The 14,649-nt window shown below is 46.7% G+C and overlaps 1 protein-coding gene across 5 annotated transcripts in view; it reads right to left on the reverse strand.

The window, feature by feature from the left end:
• The window catches only part of LOC149359234 (protein O-linked-mannose beta-1,2-N-acetylglucosaminyltransferase 1-like), a 38,701-nt gene that overhangs the window by 6,188 nt on the left and 17,864 nt on the right, over positions 1-14,649 (reverse strand). For all 5 annotated transcript variants that reach the window (XM_089571506.1, XM_089571505.1, XM_089571509.1 and 2 more), the window contains 4 exons: positions 13,673-13,722; positions 12,573-12,699; positions 10,257-10,509; positions 4,132-4,305 (listed from right to left, as the gene is read on the reverse strand). In XM_089571506.1, the coding sequence (XP_089427632.1) occupies positions 4,132-4,305; positions 10,257-10,509; positions 12,573-12,699; positions 13,673-13,722 (604 nt within the window). The remainder of the gene's footprint in view (positions 1-4,131; positions 4,306-10,256; positions 10,510-12,572; positions 12,700-13,672; positions 13,723-14,649) is intronic.

Below are 14,649 nucleotides of genomic sequence, written 5' to 3' on the forward strand. Positions count from 1 at the left end.
AAATGAACATTCAAGGTGAAACACACAAAGGTCACTTGTCCTTAATTTCTCCCACTCTCTTCTTGCTCGAACCTAGCTGGGTTTCCGCACCACAAGTTGTTAAACTAGCGCACGTGTATGCACACATTGATATGCATATTTTACCGGCACTTCCTTCAAATTAATAACCTTCTGTCCTCTTTGATAAACTGCGAGGTGCTGCTTTCCTAACCACTCCACTGCCTGCTGTTCCTGTCAAGGGTGCTGTAAAACAGCTTCGCCTGAGGCATCAATTTCCTCCCTCTCGGCACATGCAGTCAGTCACGCACTGTTGTGCAACCCGTTTTCTTCTCTCCAATGAATGTGCTCTCCTCTCATCAGAGGACAGTGGCATCTTGCCCTCATTCCTTCACCCACATTCCTTCAAGACTGCCATTGAACCACTCTTCACTTGAACATTATTCCCATCCCTCATGTAATACCCCTGACCAAGGGGCATTTGAGGTACTAATAATAAATAAATTCTCAGCAGAGAGCCTCACACTTCCTTTGGTGGCACCATCTTTGGTTTAGTTTTCTCAAATTACGCTGTATTAACAAGTTCCATCAATACTCCTATGTGTACAGGATACCACTTGCTACCCGATACCCAACAAACGTCCCCTCTCAGAGCAAATGTACGAACATGGCATTGGATGGAGGATACCTTAGGACTGTGGCTAGTTATTACTCTTGCCGCTGCTTGGGTGTGGTTTGTCTTACAATGATCCTTAGTGCTGTCCATTAGATTCAAAATTTTCATCAAGTCGGAGCTTCTGACAAAAGTATCCTGGTAAACCAGGCAATACACGTTTAAAACCCCTACGAGGTAACGAGTTTATATGGCCTCAATCATCCCGTAAATATTTCGCAGGAATTTTCATTTCCATCCACTCCACAGCGCAGGTTTAGGTCCAAGTTTCAACGTTTCCCACCTTTAGTAGCCTTGACTGACCAGAGACCACAGGAGGGCCATTACTGTCACTTCATGGCAGACAAGATCACCTGTGCCCACTTAACTCCTGCTTTCCCTGCCGGATGCAGGGCACTATGTTTTTAAGGTTCGTATAAAGGGTAATTTTTATTTATTTTATTTTATTATTACTTTTTTTTTTTGCTTTTGACACATCACCCTTGAAGAGGAGCACAACACTGGCCAGCGAACTCTCAGTCTGATCAATCACGGTGACATTTTCAGCACCTGTTTTGCTGCATCACTGGTGTGAGCTCACTGAGTGCAGAGACTGTTTCAGTGAGGAGAACAATGGTGGCTCTTTACTAGAGACAAGCGGAGGGAATCTCATGACTCTTGTGGTGCCAAACGAGATTATGCCTTAATGCCAGCCAAGTGGTGCGAAATCACAGCCTCCACCCAAGAGAACTGTACATTACCGCTAAGGGCATAATAATAATGCTTCACGAAATGTCAGCAGTGCATTCCCTGCAGTGTAACAAGAGAGCAGCCCCTGACCACACAGTGGGAAGAACTTGTCAGCCACAAAGCCTGAACAGGTCGCAGCATGGTCATCAAACATTGAGCATGACTGCGAGCAGACTTTGGCAAAAGAAGGGTCTATGAGGTCTGCAAGCTAACCACAACAGCTTCCAAGCACCAACAATTTTTTCGTTTACAGGAGAAGGCCACAATGCTGCTACATCAGCTGCCACACAAATCAGATGGACAGGATCTTGCAAATAACGACCTGTGACACAAGCACAATGCGGAGGCACTGCTGTTGTCGTCGGATGGTGGTGTAAAGTAGGCTTAGCACCCGTAGGAATGCATGTAAGCAAGTGTTTAAAATTATTTTCTTATTTCACAGATCACATATGAAGTCAACAATACGAAGGAGGCGTCATATTGAAGCTGAAATATTTTTTAAACAATGTGGTATATGTGTGTTTACATGCGAGATCTACCCCCCAGGTGGGAGTAACACACAAGTGTGACTCCCCATACAAATGGATGGAGGCAAAGCATTTCAAAGTAATTTTCCAATTTCTCGCTGTATACTATATGGAGTCGACCGGTCAGTCACAGCACGTGAGTGCATCTTAGGACATAATATGAAATTGCAGAACGTCATATCTGAGCCGATTTATTTTTAAACGCGGTATGAAATGCGCACTATGATGCTGGACACTACCATCTTATGTCAACGCACTCGGCCATCTCAAAGTCGACTGACCAAATAGTGATGCCTCATACATTGTTTCAGCACATTTTAGGCTAAGGGGGAAACGCAATATACATCTCCAAGGGTCAGCTGACCCATAAAAAAACTGCAGGAGACTCTGCTACATGCTGCAATAACAAGACAGAGCTATCGCTGCCAAATGCTCGGTCGGAAACATTTTTTTATCAATCATGAAAGCAGAACCGAAGAATACCAGGCGTTTCATTTTCAGGTTCTAACAGTTGACCCCACCACACCACTTCGGAAAGGCAACACCTGCGGAGTTGAGCGGCAATAATGAAACACGATGAATACGCGTAGGGGCCATAAATAATCACTTTGAATGTGCTTTATTGAATGAGCTGCAGAGAAATACGACCACACTTAGCGGCTGACAAATAGGGTGCCAGGCTGCATGTAATTTATTGGCAGGTGGAAAGAAAATACGCAGAGGAACACACAGCAGCGGAACCACTAAGAATCATCAAATCGACACAGATTAAAATTTTCTAGGAAACAATTAGTCTAATGATCCTGACGTTGCATGAAATGATAAGATATTTAATGCTGTCACTTTTCGGTATAATAAGTAATCAGTTCTGTGCTTTTAGTATGTCACGCAAGTTGCAGTAACAACGAGAACTGCACGAGAACACTGAGAGGAGTGTGATGACACGGATGGTCGCACTACTACACACAAATTCTACACAGCAGCTGAGCATTTTGGGCAAGTAGAAGCCCAACTGGTGCTATATTGTTATGATTTACATTCAGTGCTTCAGCAGCAGTTGTCGGTGGTCAAACCTACTGCTGCAAAATAGGTTTTGCTTCATGGAAATCTCCATGTAAAAAGAAAAAAAAAAGCTATAGGAAAAAGTAGTGAAGACAATAACGAAGAGTCGTCACAGTTACACAATATGTAAAACATTTCAAGAGCAAATCGATATAATTTGCACCTTCCTATTTGTAAATTTCAATGGTATCCTGACACACATTGTAACTGTCACTGCACGATGAACAATATGCTTTGTGATGAACCAGAAGCGTGGATCATTTCTTGCTGCATCGTGAAAGCCAAAACCTTGCAACCAAATGGACTGGAAGCACGAGCGAGTAAAAATTTCAAACTGTGGGGGCAGGCACGAATGACTGACCGAAACATCATTAATGCGGTGAAGACAAGAAAAGGATGGACACTTATTCACTGTGTGGCTCAGGCGAGCCATTGGTCAAGCGCACAAAAGAAAAAAAAAACATAAAAAACGATTAATGACTCGGGTGGCATGGTGCTTGAGCTCCTGCATTCTCTCTCGCCACGTTTCCAACCGTTCTCTCTGGGTGTTTTATATTTGTTTGCTAGCTGTTCACAGCGGGATGCGCATTGTGGCTGTCCCTGGTGCTTCAGTGGTCAGCAGCCTTCACTGATAGTGTGTGTTTCTACGGGCCGCATTCCCAACCCGTACCTGCAGCCTGCAGCCACTTCCATGTACATGCAACACGGTGTTTTAAAAAACCACCACCATTGAAATGACGTTTCATACTTCCACAATCTGTTCTAGGATGTACTCCACTTTTTTTTTTTTTTTTTTCCCACAAAGGGATGACACCATAGGTCCACTGTGAAATCAGAAAGCCGCTTCGAAAACTTTTGCTATATTCCTAAGGGCGTTAACCCTACTTTACACCCCCAGTCAGCTCCAGAGACCGGTCTGGAGCATGTAGCACTGCACAGTACAAATTACACATCTGCTATCACTGCTGCATCGCTGGGAATGTGGATATGTAAAACACAACCTTTGCATTCTTTCACTCTAAATTTTGCGCTGTGCACTGCACCCCCCATCCCTCCCCGTCTGTGGGAACAGGATGTTTCTGGCAGCGGCAGCAATGCTAGTGACGAAAAGCAGGGCATGCCTTCAGCAACCAGTGCACACACCTGTTAGGTGCAACCGAACTGGACAGGTGAGGAAGCCACGACCCCGCACTGCACTGTGCAAGGTATCGCTGAATGAGAGCCCATGTGTCGCTCGCGCTCAGCAAGCTGTGCAAGACTTTCTCGTAGTGGGAACGCTCAAGAGCTTCCACGCCCTCGATGGTCACTCCCAGCTCCCTGGGCAGCGGCAAAGAGAGCACTGCCTTCCAATGGTACTACACAACTACAACAGCAGCAGCAGCACAATACACAGCTGTTGCAGTGTAGAGCCACTACACTGCGCATAAAAGTGCACTGTTGCTCTCTCTCATGCACAAACACACACAGACGCTGTCACAGACGCTGCTTACAGAACTTGTTACCCTCAAAGACATAGCTCAGCTAAAGAAAAATAAATGCAGCTCTATAACAGCAGCACCTTCTCAACACAAACATTTTCTAAACTTAGCCTCCTTCCTTTGCATGCAACCCACTGCATACAAGGTTAGGTTGTAATCCTGGGATGGTAGCACTAAAAAAGATGTGTGGGAATTTTAAGCTTACACTTTTCAAATAGCATACAGAACACAGTACTCAGCAAGCTCTTAGCTGCGAGTCGACTTTTGTTTGAGCAATCAGTGCTTTCTGCAACATTTCGCAGTTAAAGTATATATTACTTTGAGGCTATACTAAGAAGCATTATACAGTCGAACCCGGATATATCGAACCCGCATATTTCGAATTATTGGCTATATCGAACACACAGATTACCCCCTTGAAAATACTATGTAAAAGTATAGGACAGTTGCGTTGTATATCGAATTCCATTTTCGCCGGACATTGGATATATCGAACGCCGCGCCGCGCCGCGCCCCTGGAAGGTGCACTTTCCCCAAAGACATTCCTGTCTGGTCCTCAGCCGCCTCAGCGGAGAGCATTTCCGCAGTCAGCAGGCGCAGGGCCCCCTTTTTTTTTTGTTCCCCGTTTTTGCGCCCCACCGGCGCGAGCTTTCCCGCTCCTCCTCTCCTCCTGTACCGCCGGCGTGTGCTCCGTCAAGGTCATTGGAGATCAGCGAAGAGAGAGCACCGCATGGAGACGCGCGGCGACCACGCTTCTTGGGGAAAGAGAGAGAGAAAAAACGGTCGCTCGTGGGCACATCGTGGGTCTGGGGAAAAGAGAGAGGTCAGAAAAAAAAAAAAAACGAAGCCCAGAGCGCCGATCTTTCTCCCTGCTCTTTCTTTTCCCTCTGTCGTTCCTTCGCAGCCGGGTTGACTGCCGCTCGCATAGGCTTCGCTCTTATCGCTCCATCTGCGCCTCGCGTGTTTTTTTTGTGTGTGTGCCTGTGTTTCAACGTGTGGTTCAACGCGCGACGTGAAGCAGGCCCCAGTAGCCAACTGTTTTGGCAAGGCAGGCCTTGAAGTGGCCGGAGATGAATGTCCGGAAGATTTAGATGACGATGAGTGCTTGGACGACGCGTTTCACGACTTGTCCAATTTTCTCGGCGCCGTTCCGTCCGAAGTGACTGTTGAGGACTTTAACGCTGACAGCGAAGTTCATGCGGTAGCTGGCGTTCAAGACGCCGACTCCAACGACGACGAGGGCAACTGTGTTGTCGAAGAAACGCGTCCGTGCGCAGCCACTGAACTGGCGTCAGCGTTAGCCTGATTCGGCGCTGTTGCGGCGAAATGGAAGGCACTGTGCTCTCGCACCTGGACAGTCTCGAGAAGATCGAGGCCAGTGTTTTGAACTTCGTTTCCCAGGGGAAAAAGCAGCCCAAAATTAGTGATTTTTTTTTTCCCGCGAAATAAAGCGCTTTCACATTGTGCGCCCATACTATGTTATTCGCGGCTGTTCCAAACGGTAAGCCACAATTTGTTATGATCGGGAGTGCAGTTTTAGCCTATATCTGTATATCGAATTTTCGCTATATCGAACTATTTTCCGGACCCCTTCGAATTCGATATATCCGGGTTCGACTGTATAAAGGTTTCATGATTTCACACAATGGCTATTTTTGTAACAGCATTTTTTGGCTACCCCTGTTTTTTTTCCCGAGACATTTTACCCCTCTGTGTTTTATTCTCACATAAGCCATACACCAAAGAACACAGTGACCTGCGAGCCCATTGTGACACCATGCAAGTTCTTTCTCTTCTGCATGTGCTTAGCTTAGGCTGAAATTTCCAACGGGGATTGTATTACACAATCCTTCTGTAGTAATACACCGCACCTTGGAACTTGTATAGAGTTTTCACAGTGAAGAAAGACACACTCATTAGAGAAATGTCATCGAGTAGAACGAACTGATGCTGCCATCTGCTGAGTGGGCAAACCAGTTAGTGGCCTTTGCAAGGGCCGTCCCTTCCTGGCAGATGGTGACACTGGTTCTGTCTACTGGCTAAATTCTTTTCCTGATGGCCTACTCTGCAAGCAAGACCAGCTTCTTCCCTTCAACCACAACTGACCCTCATTAACTCGAAGTTAGAGGTGATGGAGTGGATTCCAAGAGCAGGTAAGCGTAGCAGGGGGCGGCAGAAAGTTAGGTGGGTGGATGAGATTAAGGAGTTTGCAGGGATACGGTGGCCGCAACTGGCGAAGGACAGGGTTAACTGGAGGGACATGGGAGAGGCCTTTGCCCTGCAGTGGGCGTAGTCAGGCTGATGATGAATTTGAAGCCGGGAAACAAAAATGCTTTATGGTAAATAGACAGAATTTCATGACTAGAGAAATAGCAAACTTTTAAATATATTGATCATAGGTCATAGAAAGCAAAATAGATGAGAATTTTTACCATATTGTAAAAATTCATGTCTAACTTGCTTTACAGTGTAATACATTTATAGCGATACCAGATATAACGATACATCACTTAAAATGATTAAATTCTCTAGATTTATCAATTCTTCCATAAAAATAAACATGTACAATAATCAGCGAAATAACAGCTACGATAGGATTCTGATTGCCCAGAAGGTGTTTACGTCCAAAATTTGTCTGAAAGTTTGGCACAGCTAAATCTCTGGGGGAGCGTTGCCTACAGACTTGGAAACCAAGCGCTATCGCTGTCGCAACTGTTAGAGGGAGGAGCATGCTTGGCTGTTGCTGCGCAACGATGTCTCACACAAACGTAGTTTCTGCCCATTTGTGCGTTAATGAACTAGGCAAAAAGTGACGGCAACTAAGCGCAAGACAATATCTCTGAACCCCCCACTTTTGTCCTTGAGATGGTTAAGAATTTCTTTCTTTTTTAAGCATTAGCTTTTCTTGGCATGTTCCCCTGTTGACCTCGGCACCACATCACGGTGTGTTTATCTTTTGATGGGAGCTGTGGCAGGGGGGGGGGGGGGGGGGGGGGTTTGTTTGGTACACGAGTGCCGTTGGTAGTGGCTACATGCATGGGGGAAATACGTGGGTGTGTTCTTTTTTTCTTTTTGCTGGTCTAGATATAACGATCATCAGTTATAACGATCATATTTTCCAGTTATCTCAATATCGTCATAAGTGGACTGCACTGTACGCATTTTGTAATGTAAAGCTCACAGTGCAAACGGAGTACAATGTGTGGGGACTTAGCCCCGCGTCGTCCCCTTTGGCTTGCTTTCCCCCAATGCACTAACGAGGAAGGGCACACCCCGTGGCTCTCCCTAGTTAGTTACCTTAACTAACAAGAGAGGGCACCTGCGTAGCAGCGACATGAGTGCCACGGACGGCGTGACTGCTGCGCTCACGCAGGAGAGCACACTCTCTTCGGCTCGGGATTTCGGAGCGAAGTGACATTCAGGCGCAACGCTCCACTCTTCGCCAACAGGGCGAGGCTTCGTGCAGAGGAATGTTCTCCTGCATTGAATCCCGTTAGGCAGCAGAGTATCTCCCCTGCCCTAGCGTGGGCAAACATTCAAGCTCATAACCGCGCTAGTGAGTTGAACGACCTCGATTCCTTAGCGTATCTTGTTTCTATAGCTGGCATTATTGTTGTAGTGATAAATGCTTTGTTTATGTCAGCCAGAGTGTCGTTCCTTTGCTCCCTCACAGCAAGGCCCACTGTGGTCAGCATGCACTCAGTAGCGTACATGACCTTGGGTGGGGCCTGGTGGTTTTGAACTGTGTCAGCCGCAGTTAAGCGGATAGAACGCACCTATCCCCGATTAAAATCCCACAAGTGAAATCTTGTTATAGCGAATAGGTAAAAAACCATAAAATAGTCTTATATATAGCCAAAACTTGTAATATACAAACATTTGCCAAAAACTCGCACTGGAGAAGCGAAATTTAGTCAAGGAAAGAACAGCAACTAGGACAAACCTTTTCCACAGTTTCAGCACTATTTAAAGGTGCACTGAAGAGGATTCTGAACATGTCTTTTTGCCGCGGGAACTCGATCCACACGTTCCTAGCATTCTTAGAAACAGTGACTTATTGCCCTGTGTGGCCGATTTCCCCAATTAAAACAAATTAACGTCCGGCTCCCGTCTTTTTTTTTTTATTCTGCCTCGTACGGTGGGCGGAGTCGACCAACGCGTGGAGCGCCTTTCACCCAGTCCCGTGGAAGCTTTGCTTCCGCTTTATTTTGTTTATTAGGTTTCCATGAATAAATAGTTTCATTTGCAGATAATATAGCCGCAAAATAAGTCCGAAGAAATAAAAATACGTGCGGACTATTTGCTACTACGGACTACTACGTATTACTCCGCCGATGGCAGAGCGGCAAGCCGCCATGGGACTGGGTGAAAGGCGCTCCACGCGTTGGTCGACTCCGCCCACCGTACGAGGCAGAATTTAAAAAAAAAGGCGGGAGCCGGACGTTAATTCAATTTAATTGGGGAAATCGGCCACACAGGGCAGTAAATTGCAGTTTCTAAGAAAGCTCGGAACGTGTAGATCGAGTTCCCGCGGCAAAAAGACAAGTTCAGAATCCTCTTCAGTGCACCTTTAAGATGTGCTCGCAGTGATTGCGGAGGCCACAAAAAACTGAGTGGCAAACAGGTTCGCTTCCCTAGCACAGCACCAGAGGATGCGACTACAGCAGGTCAAAAGCCAGCTAAGGTGGCTTTCTCGCATCACAGAGGTGTTTCGCAAAAGCTGTCACAGTTTTCATCATTCGCTCCATGACACTTGACGCGAGCAGAGGATGGCTACTGGAAAGCTACAACTGACCATGTCGCTGTTCCGGGCCACTGTCGATAGATGCGAGAGGTGGAAACAGGTGCGCACCACATGGCTACTAGCTGTTCTTGCTGTTATATCTTCTGTGGTGTTGTTGGCAAATGAGAGATAAAACATGAACTGTGGCGCGAATGCTTGCTGCACCACCACCAGTTACCCTGATAGCGGGCACAGCTTGGCATGTGGCAGTTCAATATACCGTATATTGCCGCGCATAAGTCGACGTTTTTTTAAAAAATGTCCTTCCAAAGTTGGGGGCTCGACTTATAATCGGAGTCGACATATATGCGGAGTCTTAAAGTCTGCCTATATGTGGGGTCAAAAGTAATTTTGACCGAGTCGCGGATAATATCACGCCCCGTGCACTCGTAATTCCATAATAGTTGTCAGACACGGTGCGAAAATGGATCGACAAACCGTGGGCGTTCCACGAAAAAACGGCCAAAGCCGGGCGAGCTGGCAATGTTAGATACAAATGGGACAGCTACAAATCCAATCCAATCCAAAACTAGACCACACGTAACCAGTCACATTAGCCGAGAAGCATTTTCGTGTGTTGTCGTGCAACGTTGTTGTGGGCCTTTCGCCACTTCTGCACGTCGCACCGCCTACGTGACACCGCTCGCTTCCTCTTGCTTCTTCCTGTGGGCTCCCTCCCTCAGCCTTCCCTCAGAGTTCGAAAAACTGGTCAGCAACTATTTTGGCAGTTCTGGCTGCTGCCTACTCCTCTTTACGCCTTCTCTTAATACACAGCACTCTTTGCCAAAAATTTAGACAACAACGAGTTTGTTGCTGAGTCTAGCAGTAACAATGCACTCATGGGGACGAGGAGAAAGCACCCTGCAGGAATCTGGGACAGAAACTTCTGGCAGAGGCTGCCAAATTTCACTTTTGCCAAACAAGCAGCTGTGAAGCATGGCTTCGTGAGAGCGCAGCAACAATGCACAGATGGGAGAGACATCAAGAGCATAAAAGGGGCCCCTCACATATCAGTCACCCGCTCACGTGAGAGCAGTGCCTCGAGGGCTTGCGTCTCGGTTCCACGAGTGACGTCCGGAACCCGCATCACTCGGGAGACATCCGGCGAAACTGTGTCACCACCGCTCGCCGATCCATCCAGGGCAAAGCGCCTCTCACACCAGCTCTGTGCTGGGAAGCCTCTTCGCACCAGAAAGCCCATGCCAGTCAGGCCCTCAACACGGTAGACCTTTTTGTTGTTCCCAGAAACACCCTGGAAACCTGGGGACGAGAAAAACACAAGAAATGAGACTACTTATTCACTGCACATGTACTGTCAGACGTTGCTAAATGAGTGCAGCATGACTATTGCCCCTAGCCAGGAAAGGAGAGAAATGACCTTCATTCAGCACAAGCTGTCAACTTTTTGGGTGCCATTTCTTACGTTTTGACAAGCAGCTGTTAATGCATGGTCACACGCTGATGAACAAGCTTGTTCTGCCTTCGTTTACAGAAGAGAGATGTCATCAATGGTCAGCACCACTGGCCCCATCCAGTGCATCCCACCACATTTCCTCCCAATCTGCCCTGCACAATGCTGGTGCCGCCCATCTCCTCTCCTGGATTTCAGCCAGGACATCACGTGGCACGAGTTTGTGCCCTGCTCTCTTTTTGCACCGCTTCATGTTGGTTCCATGCCCCACTGCACTGCCTGTCCTATTTTGGGCCTTTTTTTCAAGCCTCTCAGTCTGGGAGCTGCAAGCGTTGTGTGCTCTTCTTACAAGCGGAAGCTGCCCTTCATAGAGTGTGCCAAAAGCACACCAACCCATTCTTATTCGCCTGATAATTGCTTTCTCAGGATGTGGATTTATGGCCACTGCTAGGCCTAAACAAACACTATATGCACTCCACTACTGAGCACATCTGGCGCTTCACCGCCCACAGTGAACTGCTGCCTGTTTACTTCAGTCAGGTTACTCTGGTTTCCTTCACAGTATTATTTTCAAGTCCTCAAACAGTGGCCACAGCTGACGCAACCACCTGCTACGGCCAGGGGTGCCTCCAGCGCTGCTGCCACCCATCCGGATGGTGCCCACAATGGCAACATCGCCAGCATCACCTCCACGGGCACTTGGACCGGGAGCTCGTGTGATGCCGCCAGCGACACCAGCCTCAGCACTTCGAACGCCACCTCGACGCCGGCTACCTAGGTGCCACTGACTGGACCCATGCAACGCTTCATCAGCACCGAACAATGAGCACAAATGCCGAACGCTAGTAGACTGGGTGTTCCCGGGTTGTGTGTATTGGTAGTCTGTGTTTTGTGTTAGTTTTATGTGCTAGTGTTTGTGTCGCATAGGGTGTATAAAATGTGCATCTGTGTGGGCACACCTGTCGCCTAGACCATTCTTTCGGCCCGAGTGTTCTCCGGGGATCCGTGACAAAGTTAAGTGGCTACTCTCCATTGACTCTTACCCCCAGCTCTATTGAATCAAATTTTCCGACAACCCTCTTATAAACACGCTCCAAGCAGCAGCAGCAGAGAGACCAACATCCTCTCGCTCCTCCGTGCAAGCATTTCTCAGATTACCAATTCATATGGCATTCCTCCACACCCTGGTCACACAGTGCCAAGATACACAGCTACTGGCGTCTCAACTGCATTGCATTGAATAATTTTTTTTTGTAACTGTACGAAGGCCATAAGCAGTGTTTCGTAATATATCCCACACATTTCCCTACAGCCCTATTGATAACGTAATCATGGTATGTTCTTGACTACCCACTCGAAGTGCCTGCCCATCCTTAGGGTTGACTGACTAAGCAAGCAATGGAGGGTAAGCTGGTCAGTCTGCAATTCTTTCAGTGTTTTACATCGCCCTTACTCAGACGGGGTGGAGAAACACGCATGTGGCCTGAACTATACCTCTCATGCCATGCTCGTGCACATATGCGGGCTCACTGTGTTCCAGCATTCTGACATACTGTTTCAATTGCATGCAAAACGTCCCAGAGCTCAAAAGCAACCACCACTGATTCTTTTGAAAAAAAAAAAAAAAATGGGCTAGTTGGCAATTGTGTGAACACAGTTTAAACGAAAATTTTTGGTCATGTGAGTGTTCTTTGGAATTTCCATGAAGAAGAAAAAAAAAAGCAAAAGCAGCAAACATTCTAGCCACCACAGCATATATGTAACGAACTAAGGTACGACTAAACCAAACTTTCAAACATTTTGTCACACAGTAATTAATATAACTGTCGCTCCTGCATACACAAATCTGGCAAGCAGTGCCAGTAATTTCACACGTGGGATATGAGCCGAGATACGTGAATGGCAGCCTCACCGTTGTCGTTCCATGCTGAGATGCTACTGATGGTGGAATCCAAGTCCAGCAGGGGAAGCAGCTGGCCAAGGTAGGCCAGGAAGTCAGGGCCCAGCAGAACACCTTCTTCAATCACTATGAAGTGCGCCTGGAAGGAAATCAGGATGCTGCAACACCACACAACAAGGTTCCCAGATCATAAAGGCCTTCCTCACCCCCACCAGGGAAAAATTTCGGGACACTGAATAACCATATGTGTTACACACCTGAACTCAATCAAGCATCAGGGAGCCAAAAAATTTGCTGAATTCTAATTTTATTTAAAGGGAAAGAATTTGTTTTGTATGGTTAACAGTGTTCAAAACCATGCATTCATACAATAAAGAATTAGCACCACTGAATTCTGCAAAGTGAATCTTGGGCAGAACTGGATTGCAGATGTGCTAGCTTAAAGGTGCACTGAAGAGGATTCTGAACTTGTCTTTTTGCCGCGGGAACTCAATCTACACGTACCTAGCATTCTTAGAAACTGCGACTTATTGCCCTCTGTGGCCCATTTCCCTAATTAAATTGAGTTAACGTCCGGTTCCCGCCTTTATTTTTTAAATTCTCCGCGTATGGTGGGCGGAGTCGACCAACGCGTGAAGTGCCTTTCAGCCAGCTCCGCGAAGGCTTTGCTTTCGCTTTATTTTGTTTTTTAGGTTTCCATGAATAAATAGTTTCATTCGCAGATAATATAGCTGCAAAATAAGCCCGCAGAAATAAAAATACGCGTGGGCTATTTGCTACTACGGTCTACTACGTGTTACTCCGCCGATGGCAGAGCGGCAAGCCACCACGGGACTGGGTGAAAGGCACTCCACGCGTTGGTCGACTCCGCCCACCGCGCGTGGGAAAATTGAAAAAAAAGGCGGGAGCCGGACGTTAATTCGATTTAATTATGGAAATCGGCCACGCAGGGCAATAAATCGAAGTTTCTAAGAAAGCTCGGAACGTGTAGATTGAGTTCCCGTGGCAAAAAGAAAAGTTCAGATTCCTCTTCAGTGCACCTTTAAGTGCCATATGCATTTCCACAAAAGTTAAACTGCTTCTGCACAACCAGACACTAAGCATCAACTTACAGCATCTGAAAACTGGTGCTTTGCAAAGTCGAATGCTTCAGCAAGCCGGTCTGCATGAGACAGTAAAAAGTGACATCAGAATGGTATGACCCAAAAACTAAAAAACAACCGAATAAGCATGCACATTTAACAAAAAAACATGCACAACACTAGACACAGAAAAGGAGCGACACACAGCACTGAACTCATGAATGACCTTCATTCAGTATAGCATGATGGCCTAATCATTACAAAAAATATCTGTTGAAGAAACTTACTTCTTCTGAGTGGAGTGTGAATGAAGGCTTGCTGATGCAAGGAAGACAAGACTTAGTGATACAATATGCCACAACAAGCTCACTCTTGCGTTGGGTGCAATGCTTGAATGGCACAGACGTGTTCTTAAGTGAAGGAGTACAGCTTTTAAATGAGGCACAGTGAATCGCTAGATGCTAGAACTGCCAAGTCATGCTTTCTAAGGCACTTGTTTCAGCACCTACCCATTTGGGTAATGTAGCATTTTTCATGAAACAACAGAATTCGGTACACAGCGCCCATATGCCTTGGCAAACTGACGCATATGGGTGTTGTGTGCCAAACTCCATTGTCTTGTGGCAAGAGGTACATTGGGCAAATGGGTAGGTGCTTAAACAAGTGCCTTAGGAAGCATAAACTGTCGCTTCGTGACACCCAGTCCTCCCATGTAGCGATTCACTGCGCCTCATGTGAAGGCTGCAATCCTTGGTTTAAGAACCCATCCATGCTGTTCCAAGCATTGCACTCAAAGCATGTGCGAGCTTGTCGAACTTTCATGCATCAGCAAGCCTTCACTCGCACTCCACTCAAAAGAGGTTAATTTCTTTGACAGATCTTTTTGTAATCATCAGGTCATCTTGCTATAATCTTTTCATTCATGCTGGTTGCCTGCAAAGTGTACATTCGGGTGCATTGTATCTTTCTTTGCCTGCTTCTGTATCTTGGGACATGTGTGATTATTG

This window comes from Amblyomma mixtum, chromosome 2, assembly GCF_055824585.1.
Source record: "Amblyomma mixtum isolate Tamu chromosome 2, ASM5582458v1, whole genome shotgun sequence".
Lineage (NCBI taxonomy): Eukaryota > Metazoa > Arthropoda > Arachnida > Ixodida > Ixodidae > Amblyomma > Amblyomma mixtum.